At 52.0% G+C, this 16,186-nt stretch overlaps 3 protein-coding genes and 1 long non-coding RNA gene across 4 annotated transcripts in view; 2 read left to right on the top strand and 2 right to left on the bottom strand.

The window, feature by feature from the left end:
• Positions 1-9,109, bottom strand: part of CCND3 (cyclin D3) — a 40,525-nt gene extending 31,416 nt beyond the window's left edge. The window contains exon 1 of the mRNA XM_072028369.1: positions 8,907-9,109. The gene's annotated coding sequence lies outside the window, so the exon portion shown is untranslated. The remainder of the gene's footprint in view (positions 1-8,906) is intronic.
• LOC119713919 (uncharacterized) overlaps positions 1-9,374 on the bottom strand; it is a 25,745-nt gene extending 16,371 nt beyond the window's left edge. Inside the window, exon 1 of the mRNA XM_072028373.1 lies at positions 9,247-9,374. The gene's annotated coding sequence lies outside the window, so the exon portion shown is untranslated. The remainder of the gene's footprint in view (positions 1-9,246) is intronic.
• LOC139999605 (uncharacterized) lies at positions 4,399-6,266 on the top strand. Its single transcript, XR_011805075.1, has 3 exons — positions 4,399-4,538; positions 4,680-4,901; positions 5,944-6,266. It is a non-coding gene; the product is annotated as an uncharacterized lncRNA (long non-coding RNA).
• On the top strand, positions 9,207-16,186 carry TAF8 (TATA-box binding protein associated factor 8). Its single transcript, XM_038168224.2, has 8 exons — positions 9,207-9,286; positions 10,854-11,010; positions 11,707-11,805; positions 12,095-12,157; positions 12,597-12,721; positions 13,034-13,181; positions 13,786-13,928; positions 14,401-16,186. The coding sequence occupies exons 1-8, from the start codon at positions 9,227-9,229 to the stop codon at positions 14,542-14,544; spliced, it is 939 nt and encodes a 312-aa protein (XP_038024152.2). The 5' UTR covers positions 9,207-9,226; the 3' UTR covers positions 14,545-16,186.

Genomic DNA, 16,186 nt, shown 5'->3' with positions numbered 1-16,186 from the left:
TGCCTTGCCAGCTATTTGGGGTTTGCTTCCCCCCCCCCCCCCCCCCGTCCCGAGCTGTCGCTCACATTCTCTCGTAACGTTGCTTTTATCTGGGGATCTATCGCGTGTCAGATCTCCTTTCATCGATAACCAGGCTGGGGGGTGGAGCGGAGGGAAGAAAGGGGGGGGGTTAGGGAAAAAAAACTGCTGTCTCAGTCAACGTGCAAACAGAGAGGAGTGGGGCAGGGGGGGAGGAAGAAACACAGTGCCAGGTTGGATGGCGAAGCCTCCCTCGTAGCCAAAACCTTGGCTCCCAGCTCCTCGGTGATCACACAGCCTTTCCCAGCTCTAGGTCTGGCTCAAAAATCCCAATTCAGAGGGATTTCTCATAGAAAAGCTGAGTTTGACCTCTGCTGGGCTTTGTGTTTTCCACCCAGGAGGCTGGTTCCCACTTCCACGGGTAGGAATAAAACACCGCCCAGCAGGGTAACCCACCAGTGCGTGCTCAGGATACCACCAACACCCAGAGCATCCCATGCGTGCTCAGCAGATCAGCACTGCCGTGGCTCTCTGTAGACTGTACAAAGGAGATTTGGTCTGGGCTTGGGTTTGGGCAAGCAGTTCTTCCTGCTGGGTACGGAACATGACACTGGAAGAAAGGTTTCAGCTCTTTTTCCCCCCTTCATCTCCTGCCCTGGCATTGAAAGTTGTGCTTGCCCTGACCCTGGGGGTACAGCAAAGCAGCCTGCGTGCAGCAGCTGGGACACGACGGGTCTGTGGGGTGCCATTCCCTACACCCTGCTGAATCCTTAATGCACCCTTCGGGAACAACCTGCTCCCAGGGAGAGGGGAGTTCTCCTTTCCTGGGAGTCATCAGATTTGTCTCACCTCTACATCACGCCTCTGCAACGCTGCTCTGGAAACAATTCATCCTCCCAAACCTGGCCCCTTTGTGATGTCCCTGTCCTGCTTCCACCCTGCCCCTACTGGAACTTGCCGAAAACCTTTGCAAAAGGTCCTGAGCACTTCTCACCCTTCACTTTCCCCTGCACACTCACCACAGGCCGTGCATTTCCCGACCCTCCCGCACACAGGGCACGGGGCGAGCAGGTGCTGGGTGCTTCTCATCCCTCTCCCCTCCTTCCTCTCGGCGCCCTATATCAGCCCACGATTAAATCAAGCCTGTTTAACCGCCACAGCCAGATGCGGGGACCCCATTCACTTGTTACAGAAGAATAAAAAAGAAAAGAAGAAAAAAAATCGCACGTGGTGACAGCCGTCTGCAGGTGAAACACGGCCTACAGCCCTCCGTCTGCTCCGAAGCCACAGGACCTTTGCTCGAGGTGTGGGAACTCAATTCACCATGCCCTCAAAGGCTCAGCCTTCAGTATTTACCCCAAAAGAGACCCTGCTGTAGGTGAGGCTGAGGAAACGCGCGCTCTGAGGCTGTGCAGAGGGGGTGCAGGTCTCAGCCCTCCTCAGCCAACCAACCCAACTCTTGCTGCCCCCAGCCTCACAGATTCCCGTCCCTCCAGCCAAAATTCCACAGCCACACAAACCTTGTTCCACGTCTCCCCAGTGCTCCCTCAAGTACCCTCCCCATCACGCACCCGTAGGTGCCCTGCTGCCAGTTGTTGTCCAGGGTCACCAATTTTAAACGTTTTCTTCACTATTTTTTTCCCCCCTTTTTGTCCCAGGACATGGAAATCCAAATGCTCTGGAATTTCCCAGCCCACTGTCACTAAGCCAGGACCCCCGAGGGGACCAGAGGGTGCTGAGGGATGTGCACAGCCACGGGTCACAAGTTAACCGGGGTTATGGAGACAGCTTCAGGCTCGGAGAGGAAGAGACGGAGACTGGAGGGAGGAAGGGAGGGAGGAGGAAGGAAGGGAGATGCTATCCGTGCCCGGAGCAGGGAGGTGAGCAGCCAGGAGGAGCAGCAGAGCCTATCGTGGCCTCCCAGCTGGTGCCGATCCCCCAAAACAGTCAGGGGGTCGCAGCCCATTGGGGACGAGGCCATTGGTGGCACGAGGCTTTATCAGCGGCCGTCTCTTCTTTCTGTCTGTCTCACTCCAAGCTCTCAATTTCCAAAAAGGGTGGGAGATGTCCCGGAATCAGCAACGCATCCTGAACAGCTGCTGCCACCCCCTATCTCTGCCTCACCCCTTGTCTCTGCTGCTTCTGGAGCCCCAGAGGAACAAGCTGCTATGCCCGGCTAACGGAGGGGCTGAGGGTGGTGTCACACCACGAGCCGAGGGGGCTGCAGATGCTTGCCAGGGGTCAGCTTGGGGTTGCCAGCAGGGCTGACTGCTTCAGGACTTCAGCAGATTAACAGCCTTTGGATCAGGCTCCTGTGGAAAGAGTTAAAAAAGGTTTCCCCAGCTTAGGCTAACTCCAGGACGCGATCTGGAGAACCTGGTATCAGCTTGGTGCCTGATAATGGTCACTCTTATTTCATCTGGAAACGGGGACAGGGAGCTGGACTTGATCTGACAGGGATGAGCCCAAACCCAAGCTCTAAACTCGGCTTGAGCCTGCTGAGAAGGTCCGACACGGCAGCAGCTCCTACACTTCACCCATTGCTACTGCTCCTGTACTGCCAGGATCCCCCTGGGAAAGAAGAGCAACTCTCATCAGACTCCAAGCTCAAATTCACAGATACAGACATTTCCTTCAAGTGCTTTGCTAAGGACTGCCAGTAGTCTTAGAACAAGACTTAACGGGCATTTAAGGTGACAGAAATCCCTCTCAACCCCGTGAACGTCACCCACTCGAACAGCACGCAGCTGCCCAGCTTTGCGACTCTTCCAGCCAAATCCCTGATGGTTTTTCAGCTATTTTTCCTCCATTTTAAAGAAACACAGAAAGGGAAGTGCCTTGGTGGACAGAACGAGATCAACAGCACAGCCAGACCAGGGCACACAACACCGGGTCACCCATCCCTGGGGGAGGCAACTCCAAAAGGCAGCAAAACCTTGGTCCAACCCAAAAGAGTTTCAGCAGCCTCCACCTCCGAGACCTCACTGATGCACGTGGGCTTTTGCGAACCCATCCAGACAGCTTCTCTGTCCTGCTGCAGAAATACAGGGCTCAAAAGACGGACCCCGAGCCCAGCAGGGATAAATTCACATAAACCCAAGAGAGTTTTCCAAACTTTCACCTTCTTCCTGCTCTGACACAGCCAGCTCAGCCCACCACCTGCTGCAGGAATTATTCCTGCTGGCCCTGCACGCTCCCTGCCCGGGGAGGGGGGCACGGGCAGCTTCACCCCACTCGGCTGGAGGAGACCCTCAGAGCCCCCCGGGGAGAGCAGGGGCATCCCAGCACCCGGCTGGATCCCTGCGCCTCGGCGAGGGGGGGGGAGCAGGATTCCTTCCCCCACACCCCTGCCCTGAAAGGGCAACACCCACCGTGTGGTTTCCTGACCCGACAAGAGATATTTGTCAAAGGCAGCGGTAATAAACCCGGCTGTGGTGAGCGGCCTCTTCGGAGCCGAGCTGCAGGGTAAGGCTGTCACCCCGCGGGGCCGGCAGCAGCACCTCGCTCGCTGCAAAAAAGTAAAAAAAAAAATAAAAATATCAAAAAGGCACCCGAGATGCAGCTCTGGCTCAGAGCAGAGATGGCTTCCTCTGGCAAGCTGTTAGCCACAGAGGGAAGCATGCAAAAAAAAAAAAAAGAAAAAAAACACGCAGGAGATGTTGTCCTGGCCTAGCTTCAGTACTGACAGCTGCTCTGTCGGTGCCCACCCTGCTGCACCATCCTTCCCCGGCAGCCCAAAAGCCTGCTCCTCGGGAGAGGACAGGGCCAAGGCAGGCAGGTACCGAGGTGGGGAGCAGGCTGAAGCCCCGAGGTGAGCAGTGGCTCCAAACATGCCCCAGATGCTGATTTACAGCATCCCCGATGCCTCCGTGCTCGCTGCAGCCAGCACCTGGCACGTCCAAGGCAGGCAGCTCGCCCGGAGCAGGGATGGGGAGGCAAAACCAGCACGTGCAGCCAGGGCTGGGCACAGAGCTCATCCCCCCGAGCAGGACCAGCTGTGAGAATCTGGGCTGGAGAACATCACCCGGAGCTGGCTCCGTTCCTCCGCCCGTTCTCAGCACACCCTGAGCTCCGTCATCCCTCAGAAGCCAGCTCAGCCCCGCTCCTCGTCACCTCTGGACCCTAAAGCAGGCAGGAGGAATACAATGGAGAGCCCCTGAGTCACTGGGGAGGCAGGACAAGCTGCCCGCAGATCTGAGATCGTTCTTGGCAGCAGAAGCTCCGGCCAGCCCAGAGGTGTGGGCTGACATGCCTGGTGGATTAGACGCGGCACTGACTCAAGCACGGCTACGAGCTGCTCGGAAGGGAAGGAACAGTTTTTACATCAGCTGAGCAGTGTTGAAATAGAAGGCCCTGCAAACACCAGCCATCCCCAGCCCCATTTGAACCAGTAACGCTGCTCCGACGTCCCAGTCTGGCCAAACAGAGCTGCTGGGACCTCCTCGCTGGGGAGGACTCATCCTTACGGAGCGCAGGATGGAGAAGGAGACCCGGGACACCTCGCATCTGCAGTCCTGACGGTGAGGGTGGGGTGGCAGGGGAGGAGAGCCAGGGCCCCTGCAGGGACAGCAGCACCTCGCCTGCTGAGGAGCTGGCTGTAAAAAAAAAAAAAAACAAAAACCAAAAAAAAAAACCACCAAAAAACTCATTTCTGTGCCTAGCTCAGCGCACCCTGGAGAAGCCTGACAGCCTCCTCCTGCAGAGAGACATCCTCATTTCCTGCCCTAACGCCTCTGACCTGCACTTCCAGCACCTGGATCGTGTTATGAGTCTGCCAGATCAAAGAGCCCTCCACCAGCAGCCACCTTCTCCCCTGGTGGCTATTTATAGGGCTGACTAAACGAGCTTCGCCCCAAGACACCCCGTGGCTGCCTTGACGCGCGGTGAGATGTTGTTTTGCATTCTGGAAACTCTTCTCCACCTCCTGTGCAAGCAGCAGCTTTTTGCAAGGTGAATTCCAGGTGTGACCCTACAGAGGGCTCATCCCTCCCCCACAAAACGAAGCTGGCAGGAAATCTGCAGGGGCATTGCCCCAAGCTGCTGCAATTAACACCCGAGCGCGCTGCCAACACCAACGCCACCGCTGGTTTAGGGAGGAGGGTGGTGACACTAGCCAGCAGGTAATATTTGTCAGAGGAGTAAACAGCAAAATAACAAAACCCAGCAGCAAAACAGCTGTAAGCTCTCTGCATTTTGGGCTATTTCTGCAAGGCACAAGCCAAAAAATGTGCGCTTGATCCCTTCCCAGCCCAGCAGCAGCTTCTTCGGTGTCCCAAGCGTTTGCCACTGTCACACCACTGCACAAAACCCCTCAGATAGCATCAGTCAAGGAGTCGGGGGCTTTTCAGCAGGGAAGATTTTGGTGGCGCAGCCACGAGCTGTCAGTACAAGAGCCTAAATGAGCTGAGCGCTGGCAATTTGGGGCTCTGAAACGAGCCTCTGGGGACCAAGGGCAGGCTGGTGGCACCGTGCCCTCTGGTGGCAGCGGTGCTGGGGCAGGGCTGGGGCACAGCAGCACGGTGCAGGGAGGCAAGGTGCAAGTTTTGGAGGCCTCAAACATCTCCAGGCACCAGCGGTGCTGCACAAACCCCAGGGGAAGAAGCTGCTTCCTTTCGGGGGGGCAGCAGCTCCATCGCTCCTCCAGGCCTGCCCCCAGGATGCATTTTCTCTGTGATGAGCCAGAGACAACACAATTTTAGAGCACAAAGGGGTGTTCGAGCTTGTGGCCTGGCTTCCTGTGTCCCACATGCCGCGAAATTTCACCCCTGCCTCGAGCTGAGTCCTTTCCAGCTGCCCAACTCACCGGCACCGGGGTGACCCAGCCAGCCCGCTGCACGGAGCACCTCCCAGCTCAGAAGTGACAACCCTTTGGGGTTTTCCCTACCCGACAGGTCCGGAGTCATCGGTTCCTGTTATTCTTTGCAGAGATGAATTTCAGCAAGCTTCACAGCTCCCCCTCTGGGGCTGTCAGTAGCAGAATAACCACCCCGGCGGGAGCTCCGTGAGGTTAATCCGCTCCTGGCTGGGGTCACACGGCTGTTCAGGACCTGGAAAACCCAAACTCCTCCACCTTCTTTGAAATCATCTGCGTGTGACTCAGTGAGGACACGTGCACTCCTGTCCTCTCTCGGTTTGACGCCGATGTGACCGGGTTTTGTTGGTGCTAAGAGGGGAAGCAAGAGGAAACGTTTCCATCTTTGGGACGCGCCGCGTGCAGGACAACAGTTTTCTCACCCAGATGACCGAGTTCACACAACTCCAGAGGAAACTGGCACCACAAACCAGCCCTTTTTGGCTCTTTTTTCCCAGCGGCGAGGTCTTTTCCCACTCCCCATGGGCTCCAAGCTAAGGATGCCGCCCTCCACCTACCGGCACAGGCTGCCAGCGTGGTCCTGCCTGCTTCCAAATTCCTTCCCTTTCCCACCGGATCCCTGGCAACATCCCTGAGCGTGGCTCTGAAGCGTCCCTTTCTTCACCAAGTCCCCCCCTTGGCTGGCTAGTCTCCTCTAGTGGCTGCGAGCAGCTACTTCAGAGACATGCAAAAAAAAAAAAGAAAATAAACCAAATCACCAAGAAACTGGACCTTCACAGTAGGTGTTGCTTTGTTGTGTTTTTTTTTTTTTTTTTTTTTTTAAATCTCTCCCCTTTCCAGACAGAAGCTCTGCATCACATTAGAAATATGCAGCCATAAAAAGGGATTTTGTACCAATAATTTCAGGGCCTTCAGCAGACATTTAGACCAGCAGATCTCTGCCAGGCACTGGATATTCTGCCCGTGACCGAGTCCAGCGTGGGCTGCACTGCTCTGGGAAGAGCCTTCCAAGGCTTCAAGCCCATGCCATCAATGAGAGCATTTTAACATCAGATGGGGCTTTTTGGCATCTCTGGAAGCACCCCTCAAGGCATGCCAGGACTTACAGATGGGAAAGTGAAATGCAGAGGAGCAAAGGGACTTGCCTGGGGTCACCGGGCAGGCTGGAAGGCTGCAGAGGCAGGACGAGAGCCCAGAATATCCCAAAGCAGCCCCAGTAACTGCAGCACCCAGCCTCCCTGCACCCCTCAGAACCGCCCCCTGCCACCCCCTGCCCAAGCCAAAAGTTCTTGGAGCGCAATGAGCTGGAGACCGGGACAGTTTTATTCCTGAATTTTGCCTATAACATTTTGGAAAAGGGAATAAAGGATATTCAAGAGTGAAAAGCCCATCAGCATGGGGCTGCAAGGCGCTGTTATTTACACAACAGCTCCCACACGTGAATAAAGCAAGTAATGCAGCATGGAAAAGAGACAGCAAAACACATCAGATTCTGGTGGGTACACACAAGCCAGGCCTAACAGCTCATCCAGAAAATTGATGCTTAGGATGCAATTTCAGCAGCCTCACCTGCAGCAAGCTGCCTGCAGGGAGAGAGATCCCAAGGGGAGCACTAAGTGTGCCTCCCCAAAAATACCCCCAGGCTGCTCAGGAAGGCAGCAGATGCCCTCCATGCGTATGGAGGGAGAAAAGCACCACGCAGAAAAGAGTCAGCAAAAGGGCAAGGAGATCCAGCAGTTAAATCTCCAGAGCAGGAGAGGGGTGCTGGGTCTTGTTCCACCTTCTTCAGGATTGTTTTTTGTGTGTTATGTGGACCAGTTAAAAGAATAAACACTTGGAGATGAGAAAATAAAATCAGGATTGCTTCTTTCCAGACACACGATGTAAATAACAGTGAAAAGTGACATGATGAAGTGCTGGAGGCAAGAGGTCAAGAAGAGACTGTCCTCACGCAAGAAAACAGGAGTTAAAGATCAGTTGTAGCGTATTTATAATGCACCCATCACCATCTCCACGAGATAACACCGCTGATAATTCCCTCAGCCCCCCACAGTACAGACAGGGAAGCCAGGGCGAGGCAGCAGATAAGAGCAGCACAACAAGGTCCTACCCTGTGCACATCCCAAACACCCGGGTTCTTCCCCCTCACCCTGCAGCGTGCCCCTACCTGAAGTATTTCAGGGTCCAGCTCCACGTCACTGACCACAATTTGGTTTTCATTTTTCCTTCTGCTTGGTTTGACGGCTGGCATATAGTGTTACGGAGAGAAAACTCAGCCCCCAGCGCTCCGATACACTCAGCAAACAAGCACCTGGCCACCCTTGCACGTCCCCTGGATTTGCTGCAATAACCAGCACCCACAGACCTGTTGAATTAACCCGATGGCGAGCTGAGCCCGAGGGGCTTCACTCTCCTTGGGGTACCACGTCTGGCATCCACCAGTCCCAAATCCCGCAGTGCTCCCACAGCTCCAGTTTGAGTTTTTTTTTTCCAGCAGCATCACTGCACTCACGTTTTTAGCCCGGACCTGCTGGAGTTCACACCCAAACAATACAGCTCGGGCACTTCTCAAGAATTAAGCAGCAAATTTAAAAAAATAATTAAAAATTATATAATAATAATTTTAAAAATATATAAAAAGAAATTAAAAGCTGTCACATTTCCCTCTCTTCTGGCTTCGTGTGGCACGCCAGCTGACTCCAGAGCATCCAGACCTCCAGGAACCCCTCGGGTGGAAGCCCCAAGGAGCTCAGCACCTCCAAATGCAGCATTTTATCCGTTATATCACCCGGATTTATCTATATTTATATATATATAATGTTATAACACCTGGATGTATCTGTATTTATCGATATCTGTTATAACACACTAAGGGGCAGGGCACCTGCCCTACTACGACCGCGCTGTTACGGGATCGCTGCCGGTACCGAGCAGCCCCACCGCCACCACCCCAATTCCAGCAAGCCCCAAAACCCCAGGAATTCACACCAAAACCCCGGCCAGCTCCAAATCCCCCTCACAGCACACCCAACGCCCTCGCTGAGCCGCAGCCCGGGGGATCTCGGCTCTCCCTCACCTCACTCTCAGCCTCCGGGGCGATTTCGCTGCGATTTCACCAATTTCGCCGCGATTTCCCCCATTTTCGCTGCGATTTCGCTCGTTTTCGCTGCGACTCCGTCGTTATGTCCCCGGTTTCGCTGCTTCAGGCCGGCAGCAGGCGGCGGGGCAGCCCCCTCTGCACCTCACGGCCCCGGCAGCCGCCCCCTGCCCTTCCCCACCCCTCCCTTCCCTTCCCCTCCCTGCCCGTCCCCCCCCCCCCCGATGCCTCCCCCCCCAGGACTACAACCCCCACAATGCCCCGCGCGCCCCCCGCGCCGCCGCCATGCCCCTTCGCGCATGCGCACACCGCAACCTACCTGCAAGATGGCCGACACGGCGCCCGGCGGTTCCGGCACGGTAACGGCGGGGCCCCCGCTGCTCTGGGCCGGTATCCGGAGAGGGGAGGAGCCCCCAGGGGAACGGCAGCGGCTCGGCTGCTCGCGGAGCCGCCATGGTTGAGGCCTGCCCCGGGGGCTTCCGGCTTTATGTGGGGGGGTGAAGGGAGCGGGGCGCTGATTGGATGGAGGGAGGGAGGGGGCGGGGCTAGGCAGCGGGCGGTGATTGGCACGAGGTTGAGCGCTCTGATTGGGCGGGGAAGAGGGGGGCGGGGCGATGGTGGGTGAGGGCGGGATTTTTTTTAAAGGGGCCGCGCTCAAATATTGAGTGCATGGGTGTGCACGTGTGTATGGGTGTGCACACAGATAGATGGGGGTGTCTGTGTGTGTGTATGGCTATGCATGTTTGCATATGTACATGTGTAGTGTGCATATACGTGCAGATGTGTATGTGTAGGCGTGTCTGTGTGTGTATATGTGCGTGTGTAGGGTGTGTGTATATGTCTGTAGATGTATTTGTACATGTATGTGTATGTGTGTGTGCATATGTGCATGTATAATGTGTGTATGTGTGTCTGCAGATGTGTACCTATATGTATGTGTATGTGTGTGTGCGGATGTGCATGTATAAGTATCTATATGTGTGTGCATATGTACATGTATAGGGTGTGCATATATTGATGTTGATGTGTGTGCATGTCTATATGTCTGTGTGCGTGTGTGTACGTGTGTAGTGTGTATATGTGTGTGCAGATGTGGATGTATATGTAGTATGTACATATGTGTGCATATGTACATGTATAGTGTGTGTATGCATGCATATATGTGTAGGTCTGTATGTATATGCATGTCTGGATGTGTGTATGCACACGTGCATGTGTAGTGTGTGTACATGTGTGTCAACGTGGATGTATATGTGTGTATACATGCGTACATACCTGTATATGTGTGGACATGGATGTATATGCGTGTATATATGTGTACGTACCTGTATATGTGTCAGTGTGGATGATACGTATGTATATATTATATATATCTGTATATGTGTGGACGTGGATATCTATGTACATATGAGTGTATGCATATGGACACGTGTAATACCCATATATGCACATATGTATAGATGTGTATGCGTGTCTGTTGGATGCGTACGCATGTATACATGTATAGGGTGTACATACATGCACGTCCAGGTAGATGTTTATGTGCATATATCTACATGTAGTGTGTATATATGCACATACTCGGAGGTGTTTATGTATGTTCACGTCTCTAGATGTGTGCATGCAGATCTCCATGTGCACTGTGTGCATATATGCACATATATGTATGTGTCCAGGCATACAGACGTGTGTAGTGTGCATACCTGTGCAGTGGGGGACCTCTGGGCCCGTGCTGAGCGCTGGCAGGGTGCAGGTGGCCCTTCCTGGGGGCGCAGGGCAGGCTCAGTGCCCTCTGCCCCGTGGGTGCTGGTTTCAGGGAGCAGCTCCGGGAGAGCTGGGGCTGGGCAAGCAGAACACTGGCGGGGCTGCGAAACGGGGTTTCGTTTCCCCAAGCTCTGGGCTCAAGGTGTGGGTCTGTGTCCGCAGAGATCAGGCAGCAAGCACGCAACCACGCCGGCGGATAACTATTACCTGGCTCGGAGGAGGACTCTGCAGGTGGTGGTCAGCTCCCTGCTCACCGAAGCCGGCTTTGAGAGCGCTGAAAAGGCGGCAGTGGAGACGCTGACGGAGATGTTGCAGAGCTGTGAGCATCCTGGGGGCAACTTGGGGCAAAATCCCGTTGGTCCCCTGAAGTTCCTTGTTCCTTGCTTTCCAGATTTGCCTTTGCTCTTGCTCTTTTTTGTTTTGTTGTGTTTTTTTTGTTTTTTTTTTGGTGGTTTGTTTTCATTTCTCTTATGTTCATGATGTTACCAAAAGCAGAGCCACAGAGTCACAGACTTCTTTGACTGTGAGCAGTTTGTCTGAAGTGCCTATCATACTCAGAGGGCCTTAGGTATCCTAATTAGCTCTGCATATTGAGATGCTGCCAAAATAGAGAAGCAACAAAGTTCCAGACATTTGGTGAGTGGTAGGCTGTAGTAGTAGCGCTGCACTTGGCAGCTCTGCTCTTACTTCTCTGGGTGACGTGCCCCGATGTCAGGTCACACCATGTTCTGAAATCAAGGTGCTTAAGTTTTGTATTTTTCATTCTTGTGCAGCAGATTTGCGTTTTGCACTTGTGGAAGACACCTGACTTTCTGATCATCAGTGTCTCCATCCTTTGGCCCTCCTTTACTTTTAAATATTCACGCTGCAAGATGCTAGATTCTGGGAGCTATTTTTTTTCTTAGCTAGATTTGCTAAAAATTCAGGCTTTGGGCTGACTTTGAGGGCTGGGTGACGCACGTGTGGGCTCTGCCTGAACTGAAGACGTAGTGTGTTTTCTTTTTCTTTCCCCCAGATATTTCTGAAATTGGAAGGAGCGCCAAGTCTTACTGTGAGCACACAGCCAGAACGCAGCCTACGCTCTCCGATATAGTGGTTACGTTAGTGGAAATGGGTGAGTAGTTGCCTCGTCCCACCGATTCCAGCTGCGTGCGTTGCAGGAGACTCGGGTGTGCTGTGCAGGCAGGAAAATCTGATCCAGATGTTTCTGGTGCTTGCGTGATGCCCGCTCTTCTAGGCCTCGTGCGGGTGCTCGGATGTCGCTGTTGATGCAGTCTGAATGCATCCAGAGCACACAATTTTCTTTCTCGTGTACTTTGAATTGTGGAGAAGCCTAGGAGAAGGGATTTTTGTCAGCGTAAACCCTTGCTGTGATTTCTGTTTCCTCTTCTTTTGTATTTCAGGGTTCAATGTTGAAACGCTGCCTGCATATGCAAAGCGCTCCCAGAGGATGGTCATCACTGCCCGTACGTGAGAAATCCTTTCTTTTCTTCTGCGGGGAATCATTTGGCATTTCTGGCTGCTGGCATCCAGAGAGCTTCTGCTTTTCTGATGGACGATGCAGCCCAGTGCTCCTGGGCATGCAGCTTGTGTTCCGGATCCTGTAACAACCATGTAATAGGCGAAGGACGGGTGTCCTCTGCCAGATCGGTTGCCTTTGCTTCAGCACCCTCACTTCACGTGAGGTTTTGTTCTCCTTGTGTAGGAGAGAGGGGTTGAGGAATTCTTTTGGGATGCTAAATACGACCTGAAACTATTGCTCATGGGATATGCTGTATCCGTGCTGTAGGACCTGGAGACCTGGGTCGCAGCACGGTACAGGCTAGCACTTCTGCATGCCTACCACGTGGCAGAACGCTGCTGGCTGATTTGTGTGTGTGTTTCTTTGTTTTTTTTTAACTGTAGCTCCTGTGACAAACCAGCCCGTGACTCCCAAAGCCCTGACGGCTGGGCAGAACAAGCCGCATCCATCCCACATCCCCAGCCACTTCCCTGAGTTTCCGGATCCTCACACCTACATCAAGACACCCGTGAGTGACAAGAGCCTTCTGTGCCATTTAGGGTCCGTCTGAAGTCAGTGACACCAGGAAAGCAGTATACGTATTTTTATTGCAGTGTTAGTCCAGAATGTTGTCTCTTCTGGCTCAATACCTCGCTTATTGTTTGTGCGTTGTCCCTGCTGCAGATTTCTGGCTGGCTGACATCTGTAACTCTCTGAAAATCTGTACACGTTGGAAGTCAACACTTACCTGTAGCACCTGCATCCTAGTGGTGTCTTGAATGTCAGCTGTCTGCCCTGCATCCAGTAACTGTGTGTGTTTTTTTTCCTCCCTGCTCCACAGACGTACCGAGAGCCGGTATCTGATTACCAAGTCCTACGGGAAAAGGCAGCGTCTCAAAGGCGTGACGTGGAAAGAGCTCTCACCCGCTTCATGGCCAAGACGGGAGAAACACAGAGTCTCTTCAAAGATGATGTTAGCACCTTCCCATGTGAGTTGTCTCGGAAATGTGCTGTAAATGACAGCTGTCTAACAGAGCGTACGTGCCAGTAGAGTTCTTGTTACTGCAGGGAGTGAGCGCTGAAGGATTATGTTGTGGTTAGCCTTCTGAGACACTGGAAGGGAGGGAAATGACAAATGTTCTATTTTAAACAGGGATAAAAACCTTGGGTTCATGCTAAAACCACATGGTAGGCTTCCACTCTAAACAAAAACTCCCTTTCTTCTGATGGTGGAGAAGACCTTGGCTGACAGCTCCTCTCACATGCTTGTTCCAGTCCTGTCCGACCCTCCGGAACTTGCACAAGCCATTTCTTCTCTTACACATTTCTGTGCAAGGCAGTGGAGGTTGTCGTGTTTCTCTGCCTGTAAAGCAGTGATAAGAATTCCCTCCTTCCCAAGCCTGGGAGCACAGATGCCGGTGTTACCTTTAGGGGGACTGAGTGATGCCTGGGAGATGTTTGAACTTTTATAGTGTGCGATTCTTCTGTTCAAAACCAGAACCAATGAAAGAGTTTATTGACACTGCAGTTTACTTTGTGATCTCTGAGCTGAGGAGCCTGCTCCCACCCTGCTGACTGTGTTCTTTTCCCCAGTGATTGCTGCCAGGCCTTTCACTGTACCCTACCTGACAGCTCTTCTCCCCTCGGAGCTGGAAATGCAGCAAATGGAAGAAACAGATTCATCTGAACAAGACGACCAGACAGACACAGAGAACCTTCCCCTGCATATGAGCACGGTACGCCCACCTTCAGAGATCGAGGTCTCTCGGGCCCGACTCTCGTAAACATATGAAACCTCATTCTTTGTCTGTCTTCCTTGCAGCTGGGCAGAGTGGGTGGAAAATGGTGAAGTGGGTTGTGTTTTACCGGATGTAAATGACTGACATTGTCATGGTTCTCTGACTCTTTGCAGGGTGCAATGTATAATGAGGTTGTCTAATGTTGGGTAATGAGCTTTCAGTGCAATTTCATTTCTGTGGGAGAGCAGAGAGATTGGCCCAGGATCCCGTGCTGTTCTCAAAGGGGATCTGTTTGTATTAAAAATCAGGAGTCCTCCCTCACCTTAATGCAGCTCTTTGAGTGCTGCTGTTTATCTTGACTATCTTTTATGTCTTGCCCATAGGTTGTGTGGTTTGAACTTCTAAGCCTTGTTTAGCCCAACTTTGGTTGTTTATGCCTTTTTTTTTTTTTTTTTTTTTAATATGCCAGGATGATTCAGGACCTGAAAAAGAGAACGCTTCAGTGTTACAGCAGAACACCTCCCTGTCTGGCAGCCGGAATGGGGAAGAGAACGTGATAGACAACCCTTACCTCCGGCCAGTAAAAAAGCCCAAGATCCGCAGAAAGAAGTGAAACGTAGTCAGCTGGCTGCTAAAAGAAAGAGGAGCCCAGTTCTCTGACTGTTCTGGGGGTCACTTCTGCTGCTGCGGGTGAGAGGCACCATGGAGCAAGACAGGAGAGACAATCCCACGGAGTGGCAGAAGCGGAGGAATGATCACTGTCTGCCTAGCAAACTACACTCATCTTGGTTTGCAGTGCTCCCTCTTTCCCCTCCGCTCTCCTGCTGGCTTGGAATGGTCAATGGTCAATTGCCTTAAAAGCAGTGAAGGCCACCAGGTTTCAGATGGGAATTGTCTCGTTTACTTTGCTTTCTTCTCACTGTCAGAGAGATTTGCTCTCCAAAGAGGCGAGGTTCTTGCAGCACAGTGCTTCCCAGCAGGCTCTACAGAACACAAAGGCATAATTCATTTCTGGCTGTCTCGCAGGCTAGAAGAGAAACTTCTGTAATCAACCCTGTCTGGCCTTATAATCTAAGGAGCATGAATTAAGAGACAGAAAAATCCCAGAGGTTTCTTTCTTTGGGTTGTTGGCAGGTAGAAGCAAACAGACTTTTCTTTTATAAACTAAAGGCATCTGATGGTAAGAGAGTGAAGTGTAAATACAGAGCTAAGATGGTATTTTATTCTCACTTTTCTGACTGCAGCTGCACTTCGAACTTAAAAGCTCTAAGTGTGGTGTTTACCCTGCTCTGCTTTGAGATTATTTTCTAGCAGTATGAATAGCAAGATTTAACAGCTGCTTCAGGCTATTTTTCAGTTCTATTGTTAGTTTCAACACAGCACAAGTCCTTTGAGAGTTCACGCCTCCACCAGCTGTTTTGAAAGATGCTTGCTGAAAAACTTGGAATATTGAATAAATCTGTATTGATTACAGTCTGCAGGGCCATGCTATTGATCACACTTTTTAATTGTGTCACTTCTCAGATATGAGCTTTTATCAACAGAAGTTGCTCTTTTTTTTTTTTCTTTTTTTTTTTTTCCCCCAGAGAAGAGCCTTTATTGCAGAAGTGAAAATAACTGCTGGTGGGAGTGTTGTAATTGTTATCCAGTTCTGGAGGCCTTTCTTTTAATTTTCATTCAGCCTTTGCTTAGGGAAAATATGGGTTGAATTCCTTTGACAAAAGACTTCTGTTGTTTCATCCAGTCTCCCAAGCATGACGAAATGATTCTGTAGTCCATACTACCCATCAGCTTTCTTTCCTTCATGCAAGTCTGTTCTGAAGGGAAGATTGCTTTAGGCCGTAGACAAGATTGCACTTCTGGATGAAAATGTGGTGCTGAGAGAGGCAGTAAAGACTGGCTGCTACACGTTACCAGACAGTTTATTGCTTCCTGGAGTAGTATCTGAGTGCAGGAAGTCTGTTGCAGTCACTGGGAAGATCAGAGTTGTGTTGTATGCACATGTTCACCTCCGTTCAGTGAAGACATCCCTCTTCCCCCATCACCCAGGGAGGAGGAAGACAAGGAGGAATTCTTTCAGTGAGAATAGGAGTGTTCCTGCCAAACAATCTGAAGTAGTATCTCTAGCAAAAAAGTCCTGCATGTGCCACTGCCACTTTTGCCGGTGCCTTGGTTGTACAGAATTAAAAAAATGTACAAAGACATTGTATATATATATATGTATATATAAAAATTTATATCTTTTTTTACTTGGA

The sequence above is a fragment of the Anas platyrhynchos genome, chromosome 27 (genome assembly GCF_047663525.1).
Source record: "Anas platyrhynchos isolate ZD024472 breed Pekin duck chromosome 27, IASCAAS_PekinDuck_T2T, whole genome shotgun sequence".
Taxonomy (NCBI): domain Eukaryota; kingdom Metazoa; phylum Chordata; class Aves; order Anseriformes; family Anatidae; genus Anas; species Anas platyrhynchos.
This window is presented reverse-complemented; position numbering and strand designations above follow the sequence as displayed.

Bases quoted from the DNA above. Each gene is read 5' to 3' on its own strand.
- TAF8 (XM_038168224.2), top strand. From the start codon at position 9,227: ATGCGCACACCGCAACCTACCTGCAAGATGGCCGACACGGCGCCCGGC. The intron at 12,158-12,596 runs GTACGTGAGAAA...TTTTAACTGTAG, and splicing joins GAGGATGGTCATCACTGCCC to CTCCTGTGACAAACCAGCCC. The intron at 12,722-13,033 runs GTGAGTGACAAG...CCTGCTCCACAG, and splicing joins ACACCTACATCAAGACACCC to ACGTACCGAGAGCCGGTATC.